At 44.6% G+C, this 26,274-nt stretch overlaps 1 protein-coding gene across 1 annotated transcript in view; it reads right to left on the reverse strand.

Annotated features, from left to right (window-relative positions):
- pigq (phosphatidylinositol glycan anchor biosynthesis, class Q) overlaps window positions 1-26,274 on the reverse strand; it is a 53,335-nt gene that overhangs the window by 18,152 nt on the left and 8,909 nt on the right. Inside the window, 4 exon segments of the mRNA XM_084328664.1 lie at window positions 13,337-13,490; window positions 20,232-20,358; window positions 22,792-22,912; window positions 25,719-25,850. Coding sequence (XP_084184790.1) covers window positions 13,337-13,490; window positions 20,232-20,358; window positions 22,792-22,912; window positions 25,719-25,850 — 534 coding nt within the window.

The raw sequence follows: 26,274 nt of genomic DNA on the forward strand, positions 1-26,274 counted from the left end.
TGTGGTCATCACCATTCTTGATGAAATTAGTATTGTATTTGTGGACTAAACACCGGGTGGCTTGTTGAGAGGTGAGGAATACAGAATAACAGTATATTAAAGGGGAACTCCAACATTTTGGGAAATTAGCTTATTTAACATCTTCCCTGGAGTTAGACAAGAAGATACATACCTTTTTTGTCTCTGTGCGTGCATTTTAGCTTTGGGAATAGACGCTCCGTTAGCATAGCTTAGCTTCATCACTGGAAGTGAGGCAGGACAGTAGCCTTACAGTGCCTTACAGTGTATTGCAAGGTCTGACATTGACCAAATTTGATATGCATGACCTTGGTGGGCTCTAGGTCAACTCCTGAAAAGGGGGTCAATGTCAGACCTTGCAATCAAAAGTTAGGGGGCGCACTGAAATTATGGCAAGGGTTATTAGCCCCCTAACTTTTGATTGCAAAGTCTGACATTGACCCCCTTTTCAGGAGTTGACCTAGAGCCCACCAAGGTCATGCATATCAAGTTTGGTCAATGTCAGACCTTGCAATACACTGTAAGGCACTGTAAGGCTACTGTCCTGCCTCACTTCCAGTGATGAAGCTAAGCTATGCTAACGGAGCGTCTATTCCCAAAGCTAAAATGCACGCACAGAGACAAAAAAGGTATGTATCTTCTTGTCTAACTCCAGGGAAGATGTTAAATAAGCTAATTTACCAAAAAGTTGGAGTTCCCCTTTAAGTATACATATTTTATAAACCACTCGTATATACATGCAGGTGCACAGACCCAAACACAGGGGCATGTACATCATCATGAGCAGTGTAACATGGAAAGCAGGTAATATTTCATTATGTAGCTACTTGGGGCGAGAAAGCTGAGCTATCTTTAGAGCACATACATAATTTAATCAAACCTCTCTCTCTCTCTCAAAACCTCCCAGACTATTATTAACACACATTTTCACTGCCTTTCGACCTACATCACCACAGATCGAGGCTCAAATTAACATTCCAAATCCATCACTCAAGGTTGTGGCGATTGATCAACCTTGTTCTTCGGATTGATTAAATACACCCACAAGGACATTAAAACCACACAGACCTGGCACTTTCGAGTAGACTAAAGCAAACACTGTATTAAAGGAAAACACCAACATTATGGGAAATACGCTTACCGTCTTCTCCAGAGAAGACAGATACCAAAAAGCGGATACGGACCACCTAGCCTAGCTGTTGGCCAAAAACACCTTTAAAGTTAGGCTAGTGGTCCGTAGCCGCTTCAATTAATTTGTGCTATGCTAGGCTAGCTTGCAGCTGGATAGCTTTCTACTGAACGCACAGAGAGGAAATTGGTATCTATCTTCTTGTCTGACTCTGGAGAAGACAGTAAGAGCATTGCTCATACTGTTAGTGTGTTTAAAAAATAAAAATAAAAAATTATGATTATCTGACCCAGTTGTGAATCAGGGAAATCAAAACAAGGCATCCTATTTTGCAACAGCGGTTCAGGTGAAGTCGTCACATGTAGCACTATAATAACTGCTGAATCAAAGGAGAGTAACAACAACATGTGTAGTCTTATACAAAAGATACACAACATGGCTGCTCAGTGATAACGCCTCAGGTCACATTCTCCATTCTGGGGACACGCTGACACCACTTAGATCCCAGGTACCGACCTGATCCATTCGTACTACTGAACAGTATAGACCAGGGTTCCCACAGACATTGCTAAATGAAATTCAAGGACTTTTTTTTAAGCATCTTCTTGGCCTACTTGCCAGCTAGAGCATCACACGCGAAGAAGAAATGAGGAAAAGCAGTTAGAGCGAGCGAGACAGCGACTCGTCAGAATTTTATTTAAAAAAAATAAAAATAAACTATTTCTTGATTCAGAAGAATTTGATCATGGATGAACAAAACATTCAATGCGAATGGTTGATTTGAATTTCAAGGACTTTTTAAGCACCATGTAAAAGAATTGGCTGTTTTCAAGGAATTCCAGGCCTTGACTTTTTTTTGTATAGACTGACCATTAGCTAAGGATCACTGACTTGTAACAGAATGTTCTCCATTAGAGCGTTCTAATATGCTTCTATGTGCCAGAAGTTTGAGAAGTTTGAGAATTTGAGAAGAGGAAGCCATGTTCCACCGGGAAAAGCTATTCAGACTGGAAAGGTATTCAAACCCATGAAGAATATATCTTTGCATTTAGGTGTCCGCTCGGCAGTTAGCTAGGCTATGACTAATTTGTTTTTCGGTAGGAGTTATTCAAGCGACGGGAGATTGTGACGACCCCCACTCTACCTGCTAAATGGAGAGTCTGACTCACCAGGAAGCATGGTGGAGTGGGTGGCTCGTTAACTGTATGAGACTCACCTGTGCAGAGCAGAGCTGCCTGCACCTCAATATATGTGTCTCTGTCTAATTCCCTCTCTGTCTGCTTTCTCCACTCCCAGGCACAGGTTGTACCAACACCCAAGCTGCATCCTTTAACATATTGTAACACTGATACTTACACCAAACACACACCACAGCATATCTACTCACTCATCCACACACTGCACTCACCACTGATTCTAATACAAAACATTCCAGTGTTCATGTGCTTATGTTTTTGTGTGGTTAGATAGGTTTAAATAAATCATTCTTTGTTAAATTGTTATCACGTGTGGACTCCCTATTTGTCATAAATTACCTGTTTGTGACAAATTGGGGGCTCAGTCCGTTTGTAGGGCCTGTTTGTGGAGTTGGTGCATTTGTTTGTATTTGGCCTAGTGTGGTTGAATTTTTGGTTGGATTCATGCTAGCATTTGGTATTTGTAGTTTGGTTAGCATTTGGTATTGTGTAATTTGGCTGGCATTTGTGTTTAGGTTCCTATGGGGACAATTTGTTTGGGCTCTGTCTTGAGTACAGGAGGGCTATTTTGAAAGGTAATTAGGCTGCTTAATTTGGCTAGTGTCTGTGACCTGTGGGTTTGCAGCTAGTATTTGTAGCCTGTTGGCTAGTGTTTGTTTGTAGCCTAATTATTTGTATGCCAGTGTTGGGGAGTTAGCACGTGATTTGTTCTTGGGGGTGTTTGTTGTGTGGGATTTGGGAGAGAGTAGCAGTTTGTTTGTGCAGATTTCTTGTGGTAGAGATTTGTTATTTTGTTTTATTGTTTTGTTTTGGTTACAGTTTGTTTGTTTGTTATTGCTTGTGTTGTGGCTTTGGGGTTTGATGCCTTGATAATACAGTCTGTGTGTTTTGGGAACCAAAAATCCCCGGGTAGGCGAAGATGGCAGGTTTCCAATAGGGGGACTTGTCTTGGTATTTTCTTTTTTAGGCGGCCGCAAAAACGTAGGCAGAGACAGGCACTGGCATTGTCGCTTTTGTCCTCTCGGGAGCACGTCTCTGGCTCAGAGGAGTGGCTGTATAACAGGTACTTTTTCTGCCCAGAGAGTTCTAGTGCATCAGTACCCCCTACAAGTAGTGGCACGAAGATTGAGGTTTTGAAGTAGTTAGTTAGTTAGTTAGGACCTGTAGTTAGTCAGGGTGGGGAGGTTCATTGGATCAGACTGTCTTATTATTGGTGTTCACGCTTCATGGTCCCGACATAAGTTTGGTTTGTTTGTAGCCACTGGTACAGTACATTATGGCCTCTGTTGTGGAGGAATTTGCGCAGTCACCATCAGTAGAACTGATTGATCAGTGTACTAAGGAGCAGTTGTTAGCGATTGCTGAGAATTATGATATTGAGATACCTGTTAGACTGTCAAAGGTGGCAGTCAAGGCCACTTTAAAGGCAGAGTTGGTGGAGAAAGGTGTTCTCAAGCCAGCTGGGGTACCGCTTCTCAGTTTTGAGCAGCAGAAGGAACTTCTGCTACTGCAGGCAGAGGTCAATACAAAGGTGCAGCTTGGTAAGCACAGACAGGAGTTGGCTTTGGAGGAACTTAAGCAAAAGACTGAGCTTGCCAAAGTAGAGGTGCAGGCTCAGGTGCAGAATAGAAAGCTAGATTTGGTCGGGGAAGGAAAGTGGCTCAGTTCTGATGTTACTGATGGTACTGGGGATCCGTCTCAGGGGGGTAAATTTGACGTTTTACGTGAACTGCGTTTGCTTCCTCAGTTTAATGAAAAGGACCCAGATGTTTTTTTTTCATTGTTTGAACGTTTGGCAGATGCAAGGCACTGGAGTAGTGAGGATAGTTGTATGATGTTACAGTGTGTTCTCACTGGTAGAGCCCAGGAAGCGTACTCTGCATTGAGTCCCACAGACTGTAAGGTTTATGTGCGGGTGAAATCGGCAGTGCTTAAGGTGTACGAACTTGTACCTGAGGCGTACAGACAGCGGTTCCGTACGTGGAAGAAGAGGGACAAACAGTCTCATCTTGAATTTTCACGGGATTTAAGTACCCAGTTTACCCGTTGGTGTGTAGCGTCTAGTGTCGATACCTTTGACCAACTCTCTGATCTGCTGGTGTTAGAACAGTTTAAAAACTCTGTTCCTGTAAATGTGGCAACTTACATTACACAGCAGGGTGCGGTGACGCCGGGGGAGGCTGCAGCATTGGCAGATGAGTATGTGTTGATTCACAAGGGTAACTTCTGTGGTTTAGCTATAGATAAGGCTCATAGCAGAGAGACTTTTTCTCCTCGTCCAAAGTTTGGATCAGAGAGGAGGGGTGATTGTGACACACGGTATAGACAGCCACCTGAATCTGACACACGGTATAGACAGCCACCTGCGTCTGACACACGGAATAGACAGCCACCGGCGTCTGTCAAAACATGTAACTACTGTAAACGTTCTGGACATTGGAAGGATGAGTGCCCACTTCTTGGCTCGAGGGGTGGGTTTAAGGCGCAAGTAAAACCTGCTCTGCTGGCCAATTCCCTCACCCAAAGGATGGTGTCACCATCGGTACCGTCTGCTAAGACCATAGGACAGACGTGCCTGGAAGAGTATGGTGCGTTTCTTTCTGATGGTTTTGTGTCTTTACAGGGCAGTGACGTTAGGGTGCCGGTCAAGATACTGCGGGACACTGGCTCAATCGATTCGTTTGTGCGTGAGTCGGTGTTGCCTTTTTCAATTGATTCTGACACAGGGGATGTTATCTTGATTCGAGGGATGGGGATGTCTGTGTTCCCTGTTCCTGTGCATAACATTTCTCTTGTTTCAGGTTTGGGGAATGGTGATGTGCAGATAGGTGTGCGTGCTGAGTTGCCTGTTGATGGAGTGGACATCATTTTGGGTAACAATCTGGCCGGGGTACGAGTGTGGGCCGATGGGCCTCTCCCTAATGTAGTCACCCAAAAGTCACCTAGTCCAACTTTGTTAGACACTTCATCTGATGTCATTGTGTATCCAGCCTGTGCGGTTACGCGTGCCATGACAGCGGCGGGTGACACACCGGGTATTACCCAGGCGACAGGTGTTGAATCGGTTCATGTGGGTTTGATTCTGCCTGAGCAACTCCAGTCCATGTCGAAGGCTGATTTGGTTGCAGAACAGGTTAATGATCCAGCTTTACGAGAACTGTTTGAGAAGGCCGTGCCGTTTGAAGACATAGGTAGCTCGGCGCAGGGATACTGTCTTCATGACGGTTTATTGTTTCGGAAGTGGATACCGCATGGGGATGCTTTCGTGGGTGACCCCATTTTTCAGTTTGTGGTACCATGCAAATTTCGTCCGTTGGTGTTGCAGACCTGTCATGACAATGTGGCAGGGCATCAGGGAGTGAGGAACACGTATGACCGTGCGCTGAGACACTGTTTTTGGCCCCGTTTGAAACGTGATATATCCGCATATATCAAAACTAGTGCTGTCAAACGATTAAAATATTTAACTCGATTAATCGCATGCTTGTCCATAGTTAACTCGCGATTAATCGCAAATTAATCGCATTTTTATTTAAATTTTTTTTTTACCTTAAACAGATCTTTTTCAAGTTCCAAGTTTTAATACTCTTATCAACATGCGAGTCAACAAATGCTTGCTTTGTGCAGCCATTTAACACAAAAGGATGACCCTCATGCATTGCAAATTTGCATCAAATTCAAAACAGAGTGATGCACAAAATAACTTAAAAGAAAATAATAATTTAAAACAATGAATAAAGTGTGCATGAAATAATAGGGGAAAGAAAACGTTAGGAACTTGTTACATTCACACACACAAGGGCTGATTAATCACACACCCCCCTCTCTACCTCACACACACACTCTCCCAGCTCTTTTGCCCCTTCCTCATCTCTCTCACCCCCCTCTCTCTCTATATCTCACACACACACACACACACACACACACACACACACACACACACACACACACACACACACACACACACACACACACACACACACACACACACACACACACACACTTCAGAAACAAACATAGTATCAATGAGAGCATCAATAATACACCTGAGTGAAGTCTAGTAATTTTTTTTTTTTTTTTTTTAGTTAATCTTGAGTTAAAGAAATGTGTGGCATTAATAGAATCGGGAGTTAACGCGATATTAACGCGATATATTTGACAGCCTTAATCAAAACGTGTCACACGTGTCAGTTAACTAGGAAACCGAGTCAGACCATCACACCGGCCCCGCTCTCTCCTATTCCTGCTGTTGATCAGCCATTTGAACATTTGATTATTGACTGTGTTGGGCCATTGCTGCGTTCCAAACAGGGACATTTGTATTTGCTTACGGTAATGTGTCAGGTGACCAGATACCCGGCAGCGTTTCCGCTTAGGTCAATAACGACAAAGTCTGTTGTTAAGGCGCTCACACAGTTCATTTCTGTGTTCGGGGTACCCAGGGTCATTCAGAGTGATCAGGGTTCCAATTTCACCTCACACATGTTTGCGGCAGTTCTCCGGCAACTACACATCAGGCACAACAAAGCGTCAGCGTATCATGCCCAGTCTCAGGGAGCGTTAGGGCGTTTTCATCAGACGTTGAAGTCGTTGCTGCGCTCCTATTGTGTGGAGTTAGGGGGTGACTGGGAGGAGGGCCTGCCCTGGCTTCTATTGGCCTCCAGGGAGGTAGTCCAGGAGAGCACGGGGTTTAGCCCTAATGACCTGGTTTTTGGTCACAAAGACGTGGTCCCATGGCTGTGTTGAAAGACAGCTGGGACATGACAGAACCCCCTCGGAAATTGGTTGATTATGTCAATGGTTTCAGACGCAGGTTGTTTTTGTCTGTTGAGTGTGCGAAGGAGAAGTTGGGGAGGTCTCAGGGAAAGATGAAGTCCCTTTATGATCGTCGCACTGAGCTTAGGCAGTTTAAGGCTGGCGATCAAGTTTTGCTTTTACAGCCGGTAGTAACGTCTCCATTTCAGGCAAAGTTCACGGGCCCTTACACTGTTGTGCGGCGGGTGTCTGACCTGAATTATGTTATTGCCAAAGGCAGGAGGGCAAATAGGGTGTGTCATGTGAACCTTTTAAAACCCTACTACTCTGGCCGTGCTGAAGGGGGGGTGAATGATGGGGAGAATAATGGGGAGACTGAGAAGGTTTCTCTTTGTACCACTACAGTGGACAGGTCCACCTCTCCAGTAGCCGGCCCTGAGGAAGGAGTAAACCCGGATGTGGTGTTGCAGGGGCGGTTCAAAAATTCAGAGTCATTGGGGAGGTTGGATGTGATTTTGGCAAATTTGGATGACTCGAAGCGTGTTGAGTTAATAGCTCTGATTAACCGTTATCCTGCTTTATTTTCAGATGTACCCTCACGCACACATCTAATTGAACATGATGTGGATGTGGGAGAGGCAGCCCCAATAAAGCAGCGCTTCTATCGTGTCTCACCCGAGAAACGCAAGCATTTGGACAATGAGGTTCAGTATATGTTGGACAACCAAATTGCCGAATCATGTTCGTCAAGTTGGGCGTCGCCTTGCCTGTTGGTCGGTAAACCCGACGGAAGCTATAGACCATGTACTGACTTTCGTAAAGTGAATAACATTACCAAACCAGATGTCTTTCCTCTTCCCCGCATGGAAGACTGTGTAGATCAGGTGGGATCGGCTACTTACGTGAGTAAGTTTGACCTTTTAAAAGGTTATTGGCAAGTCCCGCTGTCTAAGCGTGGCCAGGAGGTTTGCGCTTTTATCACTCCCTCTGGGTTGTACAAATATTTAGTCATGCCGTTTGGTCTTCGAAACGCCCCCGCTACTTTCCAGCGCCTTATGAACAAAGTAGTGGCTGGTCTGGATGGGTGTGCCGTCTACCTGGATGATGTGGTGATCTACAGCGACACATGGTCTGAACACCTTCAGCGTATCCGGGCACTGTTCAAAAAATTGGTCTGGGCACGGTTGACTATTAACTTGGCCAAATGTGAATTTGCAAGAGCCACTGTCACCTATTTAGGAAAGGTGGTCGGTCAGGGCAGCGTACGCATGGTTCAGGATAAAGTTGTGGCTATTGTAAATTATCCCCCTCCAGCGACAAAAAAGGATTTGATGCGTTTTCTGGGTTTAGTGGGCTATTATTGGAGTTTTTGTCGCAACTTCTCATCCGTAGTCGAGCCGTTGACTAACTTGTTGAGGAAGGACTCCAAGTATGTCTGGTCAGGCAGATGCCAAGTGGCATTTGAAAATGTGAAGGCCCTATTGTGCTCTGAACCTGTGTTAACTGCTCCACGTTTAAATGACTCCTTTTCATTACAGGTGGATGCCTCCAACGTGGGGGCAGGGGCAGTCCTCCTGCAGGCGGATGTGCATGGGGTGGATAAATCGGTGGCCTTCTTCTCGAGGAAATTTAACACCTACCAACTTAACTACTCAGTTATCGAGAAGGAGGCGTTATCACTGATTTGGGCACTCCAACATTTTGACGTGTATCTGGGGTCAGGGGTGACTCCCCTGGTGGCGTACACGGATCATAATCCTTTGACCTTTTTAAAGTCCCTCCAAAATCCCAACCAGAGGTTGATGAGGTTTCAAGTTTCAAGTTTCAAGTTTCTTTAATAGTTGTCATACAGAAGTACAGAATACTTTTATACAAAATGCTTCTTACTGTTGCGCTCCAGAGACTGTGCAAGACAAGATAAGTATGAAATAAAATAACATAGTAAAATTAGAAGTAAAAAAATGAGGTCACAGTGTTCAGTTTAGACATATGTACAATGTTCGATGCAGAATAGACATAGTTACCATACAATATACAATACTGTGCAGTGTACTAATATATAATACTATATAGTGCAAGGCAGAAATGGAGAAATGGGACGAGGTGCAATTTAGGTACAATTCACAGTAGGTGTACGAGTTGTAGTGCAAATCCTTTATCAATAAATATAAAGTGTAAGTGTGTTTGTGTGATCTAAAGTGTGGAGAGTGGGTGCTGCAGTGTGTTGTTTGTTTGAGTGAGTGTGTGCGTGTGGGTGTGTGTGCTGTGTGCATTTGATGGTTGTTGCATAGTGATTATTGTTCGTTTAGCGATTATTGTTCGTTTAGCAGCCTGATGGCCTGGGGATAGAAGCTTCTTCTGAGTCTTTCTGTGCTCGCCTTAAGACTCCGGTATCGCTTGCCTGACCGCAGCAGTTCAAAGAGGCAGTTGTTCGGGTGGCTCGAGTCCTTAATAATTCTCTTAGCCTTCCCCTTGCACCGCTTGTTGTAAATGTTCTGGAGGGTGGGAAGCCCCCCTCCAATTGTGCGTTCGGCTGAACGTGTCACTCTTTGTAGTCTGCTACGGTCTTGTGCAGTGCTATTCCCAAACCAGGAGGTGATGTTGCCGGTCAGGATGCTCTCTATTGTACATGAGTAGAAGTTCCTAAGGATCTTCTGACTGACTTGGAACTTCCTTAGGCGCCTGAGGAAGTAGAGGCGTTGTCGTGCCTTCTTCACAACACTGTCAATGTGTGTGGTCCATGTCAAGTCCTCGGATATGTGGGCTCCGAGGTACTTGAAACTGTTCACTCTCTCAACCGGTGCCCCGTCGATGCTGAGGGGGCTGTAGTCCTTGACCCCCGACCTCCTGAAGTCCACAATCATCTCTTTTGTTTTGCTGACATTCAGGGAGAGGCAGTTCTCCTGACACCACTGTGACAGGTTCTCTACCTCTTCCAGGTAGGCCCTTTCGTCGTTGGCAGAGATCAGGCCCACCACTACTGTGTCATCAGCAAATTTGATGATGGTGTTGTTGTTCCGCTGTGCTACGCAGTCATGTGTGTACAGGGAGTAGAGGAGGGGGCTCAGAACACAGCCCTGGGGGGCCCCTATGTTGAGCGTGATGGATGAGGAGGTGCAGTTGCCGGCTCTTACCACCTGGGGTCTGCCCGTCAGGAAGTCCAAGACCCACTGGCAGAGGTCATAGTTCAAGCCCAGGTCCCTGAGCTTGGCTATGAGTTTGGAGGGGACTATGGTATTGAATGCTGAGCTGTAGTCGATGAACAGCATTCTCACATAGTTCCCCTGCCTCTTGTCCAGGTGTTATGCTGCTGTGTGCAGCACATGGGCTATGGCGTCCTCCGTGGACCTGTTGGGGCGATATGCAAATTGCAGAGGGTCCAGGTTGATGGGGAGGGAGGAACAGATGTAGCCCTTCACTAGCTTCTCAAAGCACTTCATGGCTATGGAGGTGAGGGCTACAGGGCGGTAGTCGTTGAGGCAAGCGGGCGTAGATTTTTTGGGTACAGGGATGATGGTGGACTTCTTCAGACAGGTGGGGATGACAGCCTGTTCCAAGGACAGGTTGAAGATGTCAGTGAATACCGGGCTTTGTTTTTACAGCCCTATTCTTTGGACATTCGTCACATTAAAGGGTCTCAGAATGTGATTGCGGACGCATTGTCCCGCATACCCTAAGTTGGTCCCATGAGGATACCTTGTTTTGCCTCTCTCTATCTGTTCCCCAATCCCTACTGTCTCCTGCTCTCTTAAATAGCTTCTTAGGGCCCTATGTTCCTGAGAGCGGAGGCAGGATGGTGAGGGGAATGGGTGAAGGGTAAAACAATGTTTATTTTTTATTTGAATATAGGGGACAAAATATTGTGTTACTTGAGTTTATGTATGGATTTAGTTTGGTTAGTCACTTGTATATAAAAATGTCATTTGTTAATAGGGAAGAACCCTTTTCTTTAGGGGGAGGGTGTGACGACCCCCACTCTACCTGCTAAATGGAGAGTCTGACTCACCAGGAAGCATGGTGGAGTGGGTGGCTCGTTAACTGTATGAGACTCACCTGTGCAGAGCAGAGCTGCCTGCACCTCAATATATGTGTCTCTGTCTAATTCCCTCTCTGTCTGCTTTCTCCACTCCCAGGCACAGGTTGTACCAACACCCAAGCTGCATCCTTTAACATATTGTAACACTGATACTTACACCAAACACACACCACAGCATATCTACTCACTCATCCACACACTGCACTCACCACTGATTCTAATACAAAACATTCCAGTGTTCATGTGCTTATGTTTTTGTGTGGTTAGATAGGTTTAAATAAATCATTATTTGTTAAATTGTTATCACGTGTGGACTCCCTATTTGTCATAAATTACCTGTTTGTGACAGAGATACACATTTTTTGTTATCCACTTTTTCTCCTTATTTTCAATTTTTCTCCCATCCCAATTTCGTGTATCCAATTCTCCGCTCCCCTGTCTTGAACGTTGCTCGACAATGCCCCCCACTGGTCGGTTGTAGAGAGGATAGAAGCCTTGCATCACGTGTTCCCTCCGGCACACGAGGAGGCAGCCTGTCACATCTTTTCGCCTACCAGCGCAGACTCTCATTGGCGAGGTGTAACGCATGGGAGGCTCACACTACCCTCGCCACTACCTGTCTCTGCTGTGCAGGTGTCTCCCAACCGACCTGTAGGGGTCGCTGTCCACAACGTCCAATCCCCACCCATTGACTTCCACCCGCTGACTCTGCCAAATGAGCCAGTACGACGGCCGGCCCAAGCTGAAGGCAATGCTGAGACTGGGATTCGATACCGGAGTCTCTTGCATTGGTGACGAACGCAATCTCCGCTACGCCACCCAGCCGCCTCGGGCTCCCGCAATTTCCAAATGCTTCTCCCTGTCTGTAATTCAGCTGCAGCTTTGAAAGGTTAGTAAATAAGGCAGCTATCCGGAGGGTCTCTGTCTTGAGACACTAGTATCAGTGCATCCCCAATTCGGGTTGGGTTACGGTTGGTTTTTGGTTAATTGACACCAATTAACACATAATACCGTCGGTAGGACATCTGATGGACTTTCAAACTGAATGGGATCTGGAAGCAATGTTAAGTGATTTATGAATGACAAAAATCAAACCCGTCTTATACACCAAGGGATGATGAGGTGGTAGGTCGGTCAGAAAGAATTCATAAAGAGAACGAGGAACTCAGTAACATTTCCTGAAGTTCAACCTTGCCAGTTGGTAAAGAGCATACAAGCTTGTCTGCACAGGCCAGATGTGTTACTTTCACAAACACACATTTTCAAGTGAAAATTAAACCCTTTAAAGTGACATTTAGAACCATGTGTAGCTCAACAATGCTTCTATAGATGTGAATGAACAGGCTCTCTCTGTAGACAAAGCAAACAGTTGTGATTGACTGCCTCCTGGAGGTAAGATATAGCCATAAAAAAAAAGTCTCAACTGAACAAAGAATTCTATATTGGATATAATCCATCTTTAGCTGCGACCAGCAGCTCTATAGGTCACTCTGTTGGTTGGTCAACAAAGATTTCTCCAATCTCTAGCGGCCACAGGTATCGTCCTGGGCATGGGGGTCAAATGTGCATGTGTGAAGGTGTGAGAGTGTGTGTGTGTGTTCATGCCAATTGGCTAAATTGTGGGCGTGGCAATGGCCTATCGCTAAAAACTTGCAATGGCTTGTTCTCTCTCAAGAGACATGTGAAGAACCTTTGGGAACCAGGGCACATGGCAGTCTCACCTGGCAGTCTCACAGGGCAGTCTCACCTGGCAGTCTCACAGGGCAGTCTCACCTGGCAGTCTCACAGGGCAGTCTCACCTGGCAGTCTCACCTGGCAGTCTCACCTGGCAGTCTCACATGGCAGTCTCACATGGCAGTCTCACACAGCAGTCTCACAGGGCAGTCTCACAGGGCAGTCTCACCTGGCAGTCTCACACGGCAGTCTCACACGGCAGTCTCACACGGCAGTCTCACACAGCAGTCTCACATGGCAGTCTCACCTGGTAGTCTCACACAGCAGTCTCACAGGGCAGTCTCACCTGGCGGTCTCACATGGCAGTCTCACACAGCAGTCTCACATGGCAGTCTCACCTGGTAGTCTCACACAGCAGTCTCACAGGGCAGTCTCACCTGGCGGTCTCACATGGCAGTCTCACCTGGCAGTCTCACACAGCAGTCTCACAGGGCAGTCTCACCTGGCAGTCTCACATGGCAGTCTCACCTGGCTCCGTAGACGTAGAAGCAGTAGATGTGGAAGGTGAGCAGGGCCACCATGTCGGAGAGCAGGGAGAGGGCAAAGGTCAGACCCAGGCAGGCCGATAGGCCGCCGTACCACAGGATCCTCTCCATGAAGGGAGACAGCATGTGGATGTAGCCTGGGAAGAGAAAAAGAAGGCTCTGTGTGGAAGTGTGTATCGACAGACACCAGTGCCACAATGGATAGGTGGATATGCTGTGTGCACCATCGATAAATTGATCATTTGATATGGATTGGATGTGTGTGTGCATTTCCTCCTGGATTATAATAATAATAATATAATAATAATTTAGGACCTGCTCAGAGGTCATTAACACTTTGACTGCCACTCACGGCTAATCTCGGGTTTACGATAGTTACGTTGAAAGCCACTCACGAGAATTCTCGGATTTTTAATTTTTTTTAGCGATGGGGGAAAAAAATATTCCAGTCCACATTTTCCAGTCCACTGATGCAGCCGGGGTTACCAGAGTTCATTCTGGAGCCTCTGAGCCGCGGGGAATCATGTGTTCTACTGTACACACGTTGGATCTATACACTTATCGATTTTTTCGAATGGTGATCAGGAATTGGAATATACCATTTGGATACCATCTGATGTCAGGTAAGGAATCTATGTTATCAGTGTTAGGATAATCAGACTCGTTTTCATGAAGATATAAGCTGTTTTGTGAAATGTGCGGTTTCACTGTAAAATCCATGAGGAAATGAAAACGGCTATTATCAGCGCGCACCTCGAATGTGCGTGCGTGCACGTATACTATTGATCATCTAGCGTTTATTTGAAAACGATTCATAAATAGGCATACAAATATCAACGTTCTGGAATATTCCAGTAAAAGGCGATTATCACAGAATGGACTGTTTTTCACCTGAAAACGGGCGCTTTTCAAAATGCTCTCAAACGGAAATGAAGCAATAAAAAACCAATCTGCCGACAGCACTGACTGGAAAATGATTCTTTGATAAGCGACGGGCAGATTAGACACATAGCCATAATTTAAAACATAGATTAGGCGATATTAACGTTAACATTGGCGCCGATGGTGGCATTCAAGCACTAAGTCGTGCGCCCCCTGGTGGCACTGAAAGTGTTAATCGGCACGCATGCGATGCATCATGCATGCATGCGATTCGTCTCTGCGATTAACCCATCCCGTCGTCCTTCCCCCCCAAGGGCAGCCGGGAGCAGACAGGCGTCAACGTGAGCCGCGCCAGGGGACCAATCCAAGTGCCCCTGTCCGTCTTCGTCAAGGACGCCACAGCGTTAGCGATCTTGTTGTTGTGCATGTTTTTCCATTGGGTTTTATCTTATCGGGGGGAAACCCTTGCGAGCACGGGGAGAACATGCAAACTCCACACAGAAAGGCCTGGGAGATACCCCACCTGGGTAACTGGCATCATGGAAACCTGGTCCCCAAGCGGGAATCGAACCCTGGACCTTCTTGCTGTGAGGCGACAGTGTTTAACCACTACACCACCGTGCCGCATACTGCACATGAACACTTTATTGCACCAATACACTTTACATAATAGCTGCTGCTACATTGTTTTCACACTGCATCCCACTGTTGCATAATCTCCTATTCCTAAAAGTGTTGTTTTATTTGTTTTCTTTTTGCTGCGCGCACAGGGAACGGGCCCCAGCCAATACGAGTCTCAGTCGCTTACTGAGTGGGTGAGTGAGTGAGTGACTGACTGACTGACTTCCCATTGTTGAAACACACATGCGTTGAGTGTTATATATTACTGAACAACAGACCGTGTGCATGTGTCACTGAGTGCGACACAGTATATACGCTACCTAGTTGTTTATATTAATCATACGTAAATATGTATCCCGATTCCTCACTGGTATTTATCCCTGTTCTGGCTTTAACTAGGCGCTAGTCTTGTTTTCTTTTTCATATTTAACACATTCCCCGCCAACGATGAGTATACTCGTTATTTGATCGTTATTTCTTTTATTCAATATTTCTATTCATTACAGGCGCACGGACTCTGGGTTAACATGGGGAATCCTCATGAGAATGTAAAAGTGCAATACCGGCCGCATCACGCTAGACGGCGGTATCGAGCACCCTTTCTACCCTTGTATATTTCTCTGTGGGACGGCCCCAGGTCTCCGGTTTCACTTTTCCTTGTCGGGCGAGGGTTCTCCCGGTTCCATCGAAGCGCGTCAAATATCTCCGATCCATATGTTGTGGTGAATTATGCCGTCGACGAAATGGACATTGGATATACCAGATGGCGATCAAACAATTGTAATATTATTTTTGGAATACTCCCGGCCACAGGTAAGGGCGATTTGACGTCAATTTTAGCTTGATCCTGCAATGCTTTCATACCGATCGGGCTGATAACCGTTTTTAGTGTTCAATGCGAATGCCGTTACTGACAATCAAATAATCAGACACAACCCCCCCCCCCCCCCCCCCCCCCTTCATGCATTCATGATGGAACATAATAGCTATGATCTAGATTTGATTTCGGGATAATAGTGTATACAGGCAAGACATGGCAACATCTATAGTGGAATCGACGTATAGGGCTTTAACTCAGGATTTCATGAATCACCCTAGACCGCTCTAAAGAAGAAGAAGAAGAAGTTGCCTTTGAGAACCAATGGTTCTCGAGCCGTAACGGCACATGGGGCAGGAGCCTATCTCCTGTTTCCGTAGCGTGAGGCAGCTTGATGTACAAGTACACCCCTTGGACATGACGCTAGTATGTCGCAAGGACTTCCCCCCAAACCAACCCTTGATGCTGAGTGTCAAGCAGGGAGGCTATGGGTACCATTTTTTAAATAGTCTTTCGTATGACTCGGCCGGGGGTTGAACTCCCAGCCTCCCGAACTCAGGGCGGACACTCTACCCACGAGGCCACTGAGCCGCTCTAAAACCATACTTATATTCACCATGTCTTTGTAGAGCTATATCTATACTTTATAGTATTGCTATCTGTCCATTGTCATTGTCACTTGAGTTCATAAAGAGTCCCTTCAAAATGGCTTAAAGAAAAAAAAATCCATCAATAGGTTGTCATTTTATAGCGCCGTGAATATAAGCTTTATCGCAGATTTCGTCTCATATATTTTCTGGAAAGCTACTTATAGAGCTAAAGGCTACTAACGTTATATTCAACGGCATTTCTGTTGTATATATGCTAATGAAATAACACAAACTGCTGACTATCCCATAGCATCTATGGATGAAAGTGGGGCGGCGGGGAACGTCGATTAGTATTATTGATTACCAATAGAGTGTCCGTGGAAGTAGCCACATTCACTGATCGAATGCTTGCGTCTCACAACAATGTCTAATCCGGCTGTAATTTAGGTGAATAAGGTCTTACCGTCAGCCTGTGGGATACCCTACAGCATTTCCCCGTTATCGACCGGCATCTGGTAGATCGATATGTCCATTGGTTGATGATAAATCCCCTTATTCCATGGTGAGATCTGCGATTCAAAACGTGATACACGGTTCATGATGTTCGCTTGGGATTAGAGTAATATGATACTCTGTTGGAGGGTAAAAAAAAAAGAAATCCATTCGCCCACAATGATACTGCAGTGGAGCGATGGCGCCCCTAAGAGGATCTGGCCGGTATTGCATGTTGCCGATTCCACAGAGTCGGGTAGATCTGCAGAGTTGATTGGCGATCTTGATCCGGTTATTAATATGGAATAAAACAATAATAACTTGCCACGGCTATATACGTGCCTCTGGTCCACAACGCATGGATTCGAAACACGTATTAACTCGTGGCTGGTCCCCATTGTTCCACCCCGGCCCCAGTCAACTAAGGCGTCCCCCAAGGCTCCGTACTTGGCCCAATCCTATTCACCATTTACATGCTCCCCCTCGGTCAGATCATCCGCCGCCATGGCCTCAGCTTCCACTCCTATGCCGACGACACTCAACTCTACCTCTCCACCAACTCCATAGTGAAGTTCGCAGACGACACGGTGGTGGTGGGGCTGATCTCGGACAACGACGAGAAGGCCTACCGGGAGGAGGTGAGGTACTGGAACGCTGGTGCCAGGACAACAGCCTGCTCCTGAACATTGGTAAAACCAAGGAGCTGATCGTGGATTATAGGAGAGGACAGCAGGAGACACACACACCACTGATGATTAACGGGGCTACCGTGGACAGGGTGAGCAGCTTTAAGTACCTGGGGGTCCACATCTCAGAGGATCTGACATGGTCAACACACATAGACACAGTAGTAAAGAAGGCGAAACAGCGCCTCTACCACCTGAGACAGTTAAGGAAGTTCAGAGTATCGGGGAAGATACTCCAGTCCTTCTACTCAGGAGCTGTAGAGAGCATCCTGACCGGAAACATCACTGCCCGGTATGGAAACAGCACGGCACAGGATAAGAAGGCCCTACAGAGAGTGGTGCGCTCAGCCGAGCGTACCATGGGTATTGCACTACCTCCCCTGCAGGTTCTATACAACAAGAGGTGCAAATCCAGAGCCTGCAGAATAATGAAAGACCCCCACCACCCCAATAACAGCCTGTTTCAGCTGCTGAGGTCAGGCAGACGCCTGCGAACCCCAGCTACTAGGACAGAGAGGCTTAGGCTCAGCTTCTTCCCCCAGGCCATCAGAGTCTTGAACAATGAACATTGAGTACCACAGAACACTGAACTATCCACACATAAGCACACATGAGCACACACACGACACGCACGCTGTGCACGCTCACACACTAGCAGCCACTTAACACTTTAACATGAGCGGGCACACACTCATGCCGCACACACGCACACTTATGGCCAAAAGGAAAGGCCACTTTAAATTAGTATAACAGGAACAGTGTATTGCACTACCAAAGCTACCTAGCATGTCCTATATGCTCTGTAAATAACTATGTACAGATACCGAGATGTCGCACCATGTTACCTGTTACCTGTTTATTGCACAGTGTTTTTTTTTTTTTTATTGGATTCTAGTATATGTTGTACCACTGTATTGCACATCGTTGCGGGCAAGACCACCCGCATTTCATTGTATACTTGTATGCCGTGACAATTAAAACTCTTGACTTGACTTGAAACCATCCACCCATCTCCCCCCACACTCCCTTATCAACTGCCTTCACGAAATAAAAACCTGGATGTCATCTAATCTCCTCAAACTCAACAACAATAAAACCGAGCTCATGGTTGTGGTACCCAAGGCCCTGCTCCGGAAGGTTGGGGATCTCACCCTCAACATTGACCGCTGCTCCATCTCCCCATCCCCTAAGGTCCGCAACCTGGGCGTTATCCTGGACTCCACCCTTTCCTATCAATCCCATGTCAATTCCCTCACCAAATCCGCCTTCTTTCACCTCAGAAACATTTCCAGACTCCGACCATCACTTTCCGACACCACAGCTGAGACCCTCATCCACGCCTTCGTCACCTCCCGCCTGGACTACTGCAACGGGGTCCTGGCCGGGGGCCCAAGCAAAACCCTAGACAGGCTCCAGTATGTTCAAAATTCAGCTGCCAGGGTTCTAACCCGCACCAAACCCTGGCAGCACATCACCCCCACCCTCATCCACCTCCACTGGCTCCTCGTCAAATCCTGCATCACCTACAAAACCCTCCTGCTCACCTACAAATCCCTTCACGCCCTGCCACCTGAGTACCTCACTGACCTCCTCCACCCCTACACTCAGTCACGGTCCCTGCGATCCACGGACACTGGTCAGCTCTCCATCCCCCGAACCAGACTACGGACGTTCGGGGACAGAGCTTTCAGTGTGGCAGCTCCCACCCTCTGGAACTCCCTCCCCGCAGAACTCCGCACCGCCCCAACTCTGGACTCATTTAAAAAACTGCTCAAAACCCACCTCTTCAACTTGGCCTTTAACCCCTAACTTTCTCACTTTATATGTATATGTTGTGTCTGTCCACTATGTTTGTTAATTTGTCATCCCCCCCCCCCCCCTATGTAAAGCGACTTTGGGTCCTCTGAAAGGCGCTATATAAAACGAAGTTATTATTATTATTATTATTATTATTATTATTATTATTTATTATTATGTTAATGTGTGGCAATGCGACCACAGGGCCCCGACTAATCCCCGGCGCTAAATGAGTTAATGTTAATTACGGTCTTTAAATTGTTGTTTTTATATTATCGTTTCATATTGTTGTTTTTATATTATTGTTTGATACTGTTGTTTTTATATTATTGTTTCATATTGTTGTTTTTATATTATTGTTTCATATTGTTGTTTTTATATTATTGTTTCATATAGTTGTTTTTATATTATTGTTTGATACTGTTGTTTTTATATTATTGTTTCATATTGTTGTTTTTATATTATTGTTTCATATTGTTGTTTTTATATTATTGTTTCATATTGTTGTTTTTATATTATTGTTTCATACTGTTGTTTTATATTATTGTTTCATATTGTTGTTTTTATATTATTGTTTCATATTGTTTTTATTTTATTGTTTCATATTGTTGTTTTTATATTATTGTTTCATATTGTTGTTTTTATATTATTGTTTCATACTGTTGTTTTTATATTATTGTTTCATCTCGTTGTTTTTATATTATTGTTTCATCTTGTTGTTTTTATATTATTGTTTCATATTGTTGTTTTTATATTGTTTCATATTGTTGTTTTTATATTATTGTTTCATATTGTTGTTTTTATATTACACTGTGGGCGTGGGGATACTGTATTTCCTTACACCATGAGAAGGATGACAATTACAACTTGTGTGTGTGTGTGTGTGTGTGTGTGTGTGTGTGTGTGTGTGTGTGTGTGTGTGTGTGTGTGTGTGTGTGTGTGTGTGTGTGTGTGTATGTGTGTGTGTGTGTGTGTGTGTGTGTGGTAACTCACTGATCCAGAGGTGAATATGGTAGAGGAAGAAGCGTCCCAGCACCTGGTCCAGAGCTCTGTTCATCTTCAGGCCTGCCGGAGCTCCCATCAGCCACTGCAGCAGTTCCTCCAGCTTCTCAGCTACATGCTACAGACCAACACACCAGACAAGATCAGGTACATGCTACAGACCAACACACCAGGGCCCTATTCCCCGTACCTGGTTCAACTAAGTCGATCAAGAGTCCCATTATCCAGATTCAATTAACCCGATGTTTGAATCCGGGATTTTCCTGTTCCTCGAACGCTGATTCAGTCTCGTTCATTTGAACCAGACTTGAGACTCAGGATAATTGCGCGCGGCCGCTTCAGCTGAAAAGACAGCAGGTGTCGATCGCAGAAATCCTGATTTTCTAACGGCATTGATTGATTGATTGATTTAAAACTTTATTAACAGATTGCAGAATGGGTACAATGCAGTACGGCTCAATAGCCTCGCCGACAAGTTAAATGCATAATCTATAGGCTAATTTTAAGTCCCTCATTACCCCAATCAATCAGATTATATTTCTTTAAACGTGCCTGCTGGCAGTAGGCTTATGGAATGAATAATCAAATGAGATCTTGCTAGCGAAAATAATTAGTTCAACTCTTTCAGAATAAGGATACGGCTCTCTTGTCCATTGATGGATGTATGGTGGATGTTTTATTAATCTGGCACCGTGGTGTGATGGTTGGTCCTTATGCCTTTCACGCGGACGACCCGCGTTCGAATCCCCCCTTTTTCTATTTTTTTTTTCTTTTTGCAATGTAAATGCTTCAATTTGGTGCACTTTGAGAGCTATATAAAGAATGACATCCTCAATGCATGTAGATTTATAATATTTTAACTTAAAACTAGGCTACTTTTGCATATAGTCATTAATATTATATTCCAAAAAAATTATATTGGAAACGCGGGGTTTCGAACTAGGGTCGTCCGCTTGACAGGAGTGAGCACTAGCCGTTGCACCACTGTGCCAGACGGGATATATCCATTGTGTATCCATCAATGGACAAGAGACCCGTGTTTCGAATATTTTTCTTTTGAATGAAGTTTTATCTCTTTATTCTCAAATGCATTAATGTGACGTCAACGGCTCATTCAATTGCTCAAATCCGTCAAACAGCGCATCTCATCAGACATTTTAATCCCAGTTACAATATCACAATAACGTGTGAGTGATGATACAATTCAACAATCCTCAGATTCCTCGTAATTCATAATCCACAAAAACCACAATCCACGCATAGACACTTCAATTTTATGCTTGAATGAAACACAATCCGGGCGCTCCGTTAAGCAAATCTACAGCGGAGAATGTATGAAACTAATCAGAGCCAAACGGCCGATAGGTTTCATTCATTAAAAATATCCCCGCAGGATTCACATTTGCAATGCGCCGTTATTAAAATAACCACATGCAGCGTGTATCGCGACTCGGAGCGCCGTATATGACGTGCATTATTTTATTTAGGACAAAGTAAATCTATAGGCTGAATATGATTTATTATCAGCATTTAGTTCTATTTTTTTTGATCCACTTTTTCTCCCATTTTCTATATTTTCTCCCATCCCAATTTCGTATCATCCAATTCAACCCTCCCCTGTCACGAACGCTGTTTCTTGCCTCCCACAAGCCGGCTGCAATGTGGACTAAGTCATACATAGCACAAGTCCCCTCCGGTACTTGAGGTAACAGCAGTCGCATCTTTTCACCTGCGCAGCTCGATTTCTCAGTGGCGAGGAGTAACGCGTGGGAGGCTCACGCTGCCCCCGACACTTCCTGATTCTACTGCGCAGGCGCACCAACCGACCTGTAGGAGTCGCTGTCCACAACGCCCGATCCCCACCCATCAGTTTCCCACCCCCTAATACGGCCAATGTGTATTAGTATGAACGACCAGCTAAACTGAAAGCAATGTGGAGCGCTGGGCTCGAACAGTCGAGCCCAGCGTCTCTGCATTCGTGGCGAGCGCCTTGCCCACTACGCCACGTAGCCGCCCCAGCATTTAGTTCTATTATTATACATTTCAAAAGCCCCCTCTAGGAAAACGAAGCACAAAAACATAATTCAGAATGGTATAATGGGATCTAGACTGTGAGAAATATTTCAGGAAGCGAGCTGGCATTTCTTTGCGAGGGCGTGGCCATGGTTCATCCAGCTAACTGAACTTAACCCTGCTCTGGACCAGGTTCAAACTTTCTGATCTGTTACCATGGTGATTTAGAAAATCCGACTTCGGGGAACGGAAAGGTCCGGCTTAAGTCAAGCTATGCTGAAAATTATCCGGCTAACTCAGTTAGCCAGGTACGGGGAACGGGGCCCAGACAGGATCAGCTACATGCTACAGACCAACACACCAGACAAGATCAGCTACTGTACATGCTACAGACCAACACACCAGACAAGATCAGGTACATGCTACAGACCAACACACCAGGATTTTTAACCAAGTGTAAAGCAGGTTGTTGCTTATTAAATCAACCGTCCATGAATAAATAATGAATAACAAGAAAAGAAAACACAGACAGACTCACGTCGGCGGCGGGGACCAGTGTGTTGGCCAACAGACTGATGCGGTTCTCTCTATAGAGCCAAGAGACGAGCAGCAGACCCAGAGCCATGTCCACCAGGAAAGACACACAGATGTTGGCTTTCCTGTCCGACACACAGGAGAAAACACAGAGACTGAGAACAGAAAACCATGTCTGTGTACCGGTAGGATACTCTGCACCTGTATCAATAATGGATAGTGGAAGGACTGTGTGGTGCTTTGTGTCTAGGCCGGGAGAGTTAGTGATCAGGGGCATGTTAACTCATTCAGGGCCAACAGCGCCCTCTGCTGATGGCCCTTCTGGGCCAACGCTTAATCCAATGGAGAATAGGACTTATTTGCGAGTGCTTAAAACATATAAAATATAATAGCAATAGAAGTAAATAACACAGTGATCGTCAATGAGTTGCTTCCAGTCAACATGCACGAAACAGATACATCTTCATACATACATTTCCATTTTATACCGTGATGAATATCAATATATTTCTAGGGCGTTCCGTCTCATCTCAATACACTCCAGCAAATCGAGCTTAAATGTATTTCCTTAGAAATCGTGCCATTTGTCGCTTGATTTATAAATCGTTTTCAAATAAACGCTAGATTATCGATAGTATATGTATCCTCATGCACGAAGAGAAGCGGGGTCTGAAAAATCGCTTCTCCGTACTTTGGTCGGCGCGAACCTCACACACACACACGCTCCGATGGCGGTGATAGGAACATCGGATTACCCCAAGATTCGTAACATAAAGGCCTTACTGACGTCATGCAAAAAGATTAATCCAATTCCTGATCGCCATTCCAAATATTGATCGCATTTATCGATCCAACGTTATATCCAAAAACACATCATCCACGCTGCTCCCAGTCAATGCAATAGTATCCAGCTGCATGCCCGAGAAGTAAAACCTGGACCGGACTTATTTTTTTGATGTACAGTCCCAGCCAATCCAATGATGTGCAATACCATCCGGGAGACGATAGGCGGCGGTATTTGCCATTTGCGAGCTCAGACCCATTCCCAATGATAACGTCAGACTGGACTGATGAAAAATTAATGGATATCGCTAATAAAAGAAATATGGATTAAAACCAGAGATTTCTCGGGTTTGGCACCCAGAGCATGGCGAGTTAACCCGGACTATCTCGGGTTTGGCCTCCAGTGCGTTAACGGAACTATGTGGCAGTGGCTCAGGAGGTAGAGCGCTTGTCTGGTAATCTGAATATTTGATTCCTGACTCCTCCTGACTTCATGTCGAAGTGTCCTTGAGCAAGACCCTTAACCCCTAACTGCACCCAACAAGGTGTGTGTGCGAGTGAATGGGTGAATATGAGGCATAAGTTGTGAAAGCACTATATACATTTCTTTATTCTTTTCAAACCATTATTTAAACTCGTAAGACCCTGAGGTTACCCTAATTTACAGCGATGTTGAGCTTACAAAACAAACAAAAAAACACAGTTTATCAGCAAATCCATTCATATAGACACAACAAATATGAATAAACAATAAAAAGACAACACACAGTGGTCGGAGCTCATACTTTTAAATGCATCAAAAAAAGAAAGAACCTTCAGAGTCAGTTGGAGGGCATTCCAGGTGTTGAAAGCATCAAAAGGAAAAAGCAGTTTTCCTAGTTCAGAGCAAACTCGAGGAACCCTAAGAACCAGTCACGTCATTTGAACGTAAAGAATAGGTTCCAAGATTCCATTCCAACAGTGTTGTGAATGTAAGGGGGAAGTTTACCAATAAGAGCTTTGTTTAAAATTAAAAAAAATTGTTGCAGCTTGAAAGCAAGTATATCCACATGGAACTTAAATGAAGCCACAAGCCAAGATATTTATACTCTGTGACTCTCTCAATGTTAGAAGAGCTTACGGTAGATATATGTACTTAATAATAATCAACAGCTCTGGAGAACAGCATACAATTTGTTTTACTAGCATTGAGGACTAATTTAAGATTGATCAAAGTTACTTAGAGAACATTAAAAGAAAGCTACAAGTTCTCAGTGGCCAACTGAACAGTGTCAGCGATACAGTACACAATAGTATTGTCCACATACAAATGGGCATGGCATTCGTTCAAAGAAGAAACAATATCATTAACATAAATAGTCAAAAGGACAGAACCCACACACTGAACCTTGCAGTACACCTGTAGTTATGGACAATAATTCAGATTGAGCCAGGCCCGATTTCACAGTAAAATAGAATAGACAACAGTAAAATAGAATAAAATAGAATAGACAGAGTAAAATAATGCAATCAAATTGTTCTCTCCACTTTACAGAACAGTTCTGAATTACTGTTTAAACAGTTTAAAACCTGACAGTCTTTCTTCCAGTTTCATACCCACACAGTTTAAAACCTGACAATCATAATATATGTTACAATTAGGGCTGTCAGTTTATCGCGTTAATTAGATTAATTAATTACACAGCAAATTATCGCGTTATGAAAATTAACTCAACATTTATTTTGTTTTTATATATATAAATTTTTTTTATTATTATTATCTTTGACTGTGAATAACACCATGCTAAAATTGACCAGACCTGAAAAATCTAAGCAAATGAATAAATGGAAGATGATTAAACAGACAGTTTTGTAGATACAGTACTGAATTCTGCCATCCGGACACATGCAATTTGAAATATGATTATAGAATATAGAATATCAGGCCTAAAATGGTTATGCGATTAAAATGTGATTAATTAGATTAATTAATTACAAATCCTGTAATTAATTAGATACTTTTTTTTAATCGCCTGACAGCACTAGTTACAATAAATATAGGCAATAAATTTGTTTTATCTGAATATATATATGAATGCAAGTAAATAGTAATATAGATTGTAGTCCGTGCAGAGTTTAGTGGTTAAGAGTAAAGGTTAAGATACTGACCTCATGAACTCTGTGTGTCCTGTGGCCCTCTTGGGTGAGCTGAGCGTGTGCATGTGTTCCGTCCTGTAGCTGAGCTGGACGCAGGTGGACAGCTTACTGGTCAGGAAGCGCACAGAGGACAGATTGAGAACCCTGGGGCAACGGACAGATTATTAGAGGAGGAAATTATCCTGTGGGATGTTTACATCACAGTGTTCACCTTGTGTTTCCAGATAACAAGGACACCGCAGGCATGTTGCTTTTGTAATTCCACTTCCCATGTAGGGCATGACACAGTAGAAAGGGATATGTTAGCCTACGAGGTCTGTCAAGTTTGAACGAAAAGAAGATTCCTTTTCCCCACAGCTATCTTTGCTACAACTTGAAACTTGAACTTGAACTAAAAGGACAAGGAGCTGGCCAAGTTGTCCATACAGATGTCTCATCTATTTGGCTTCTACTTGGCTTTCAATGTCCACACTAGCGAGCATCTTTGCCAAGAAGTTCAGAGACTTGAAATAGACCTGCAATGTCAACAGTGGGCGGGACCAAATGAGGTGAATAGAATAGCAATGGC

This window comes from Notolepis coatsorum, assembly GCF_963971535.1.
Source record: "Notolepis coatsorum genome assembly, chromosome: 14".
NCBI classification, from domain to species: Eukaryota; Metazoa; Chordata; class Actinopteri; order Aulopiformes; family Paralepididae; genus Notolepis; species Notolepis coatsorum.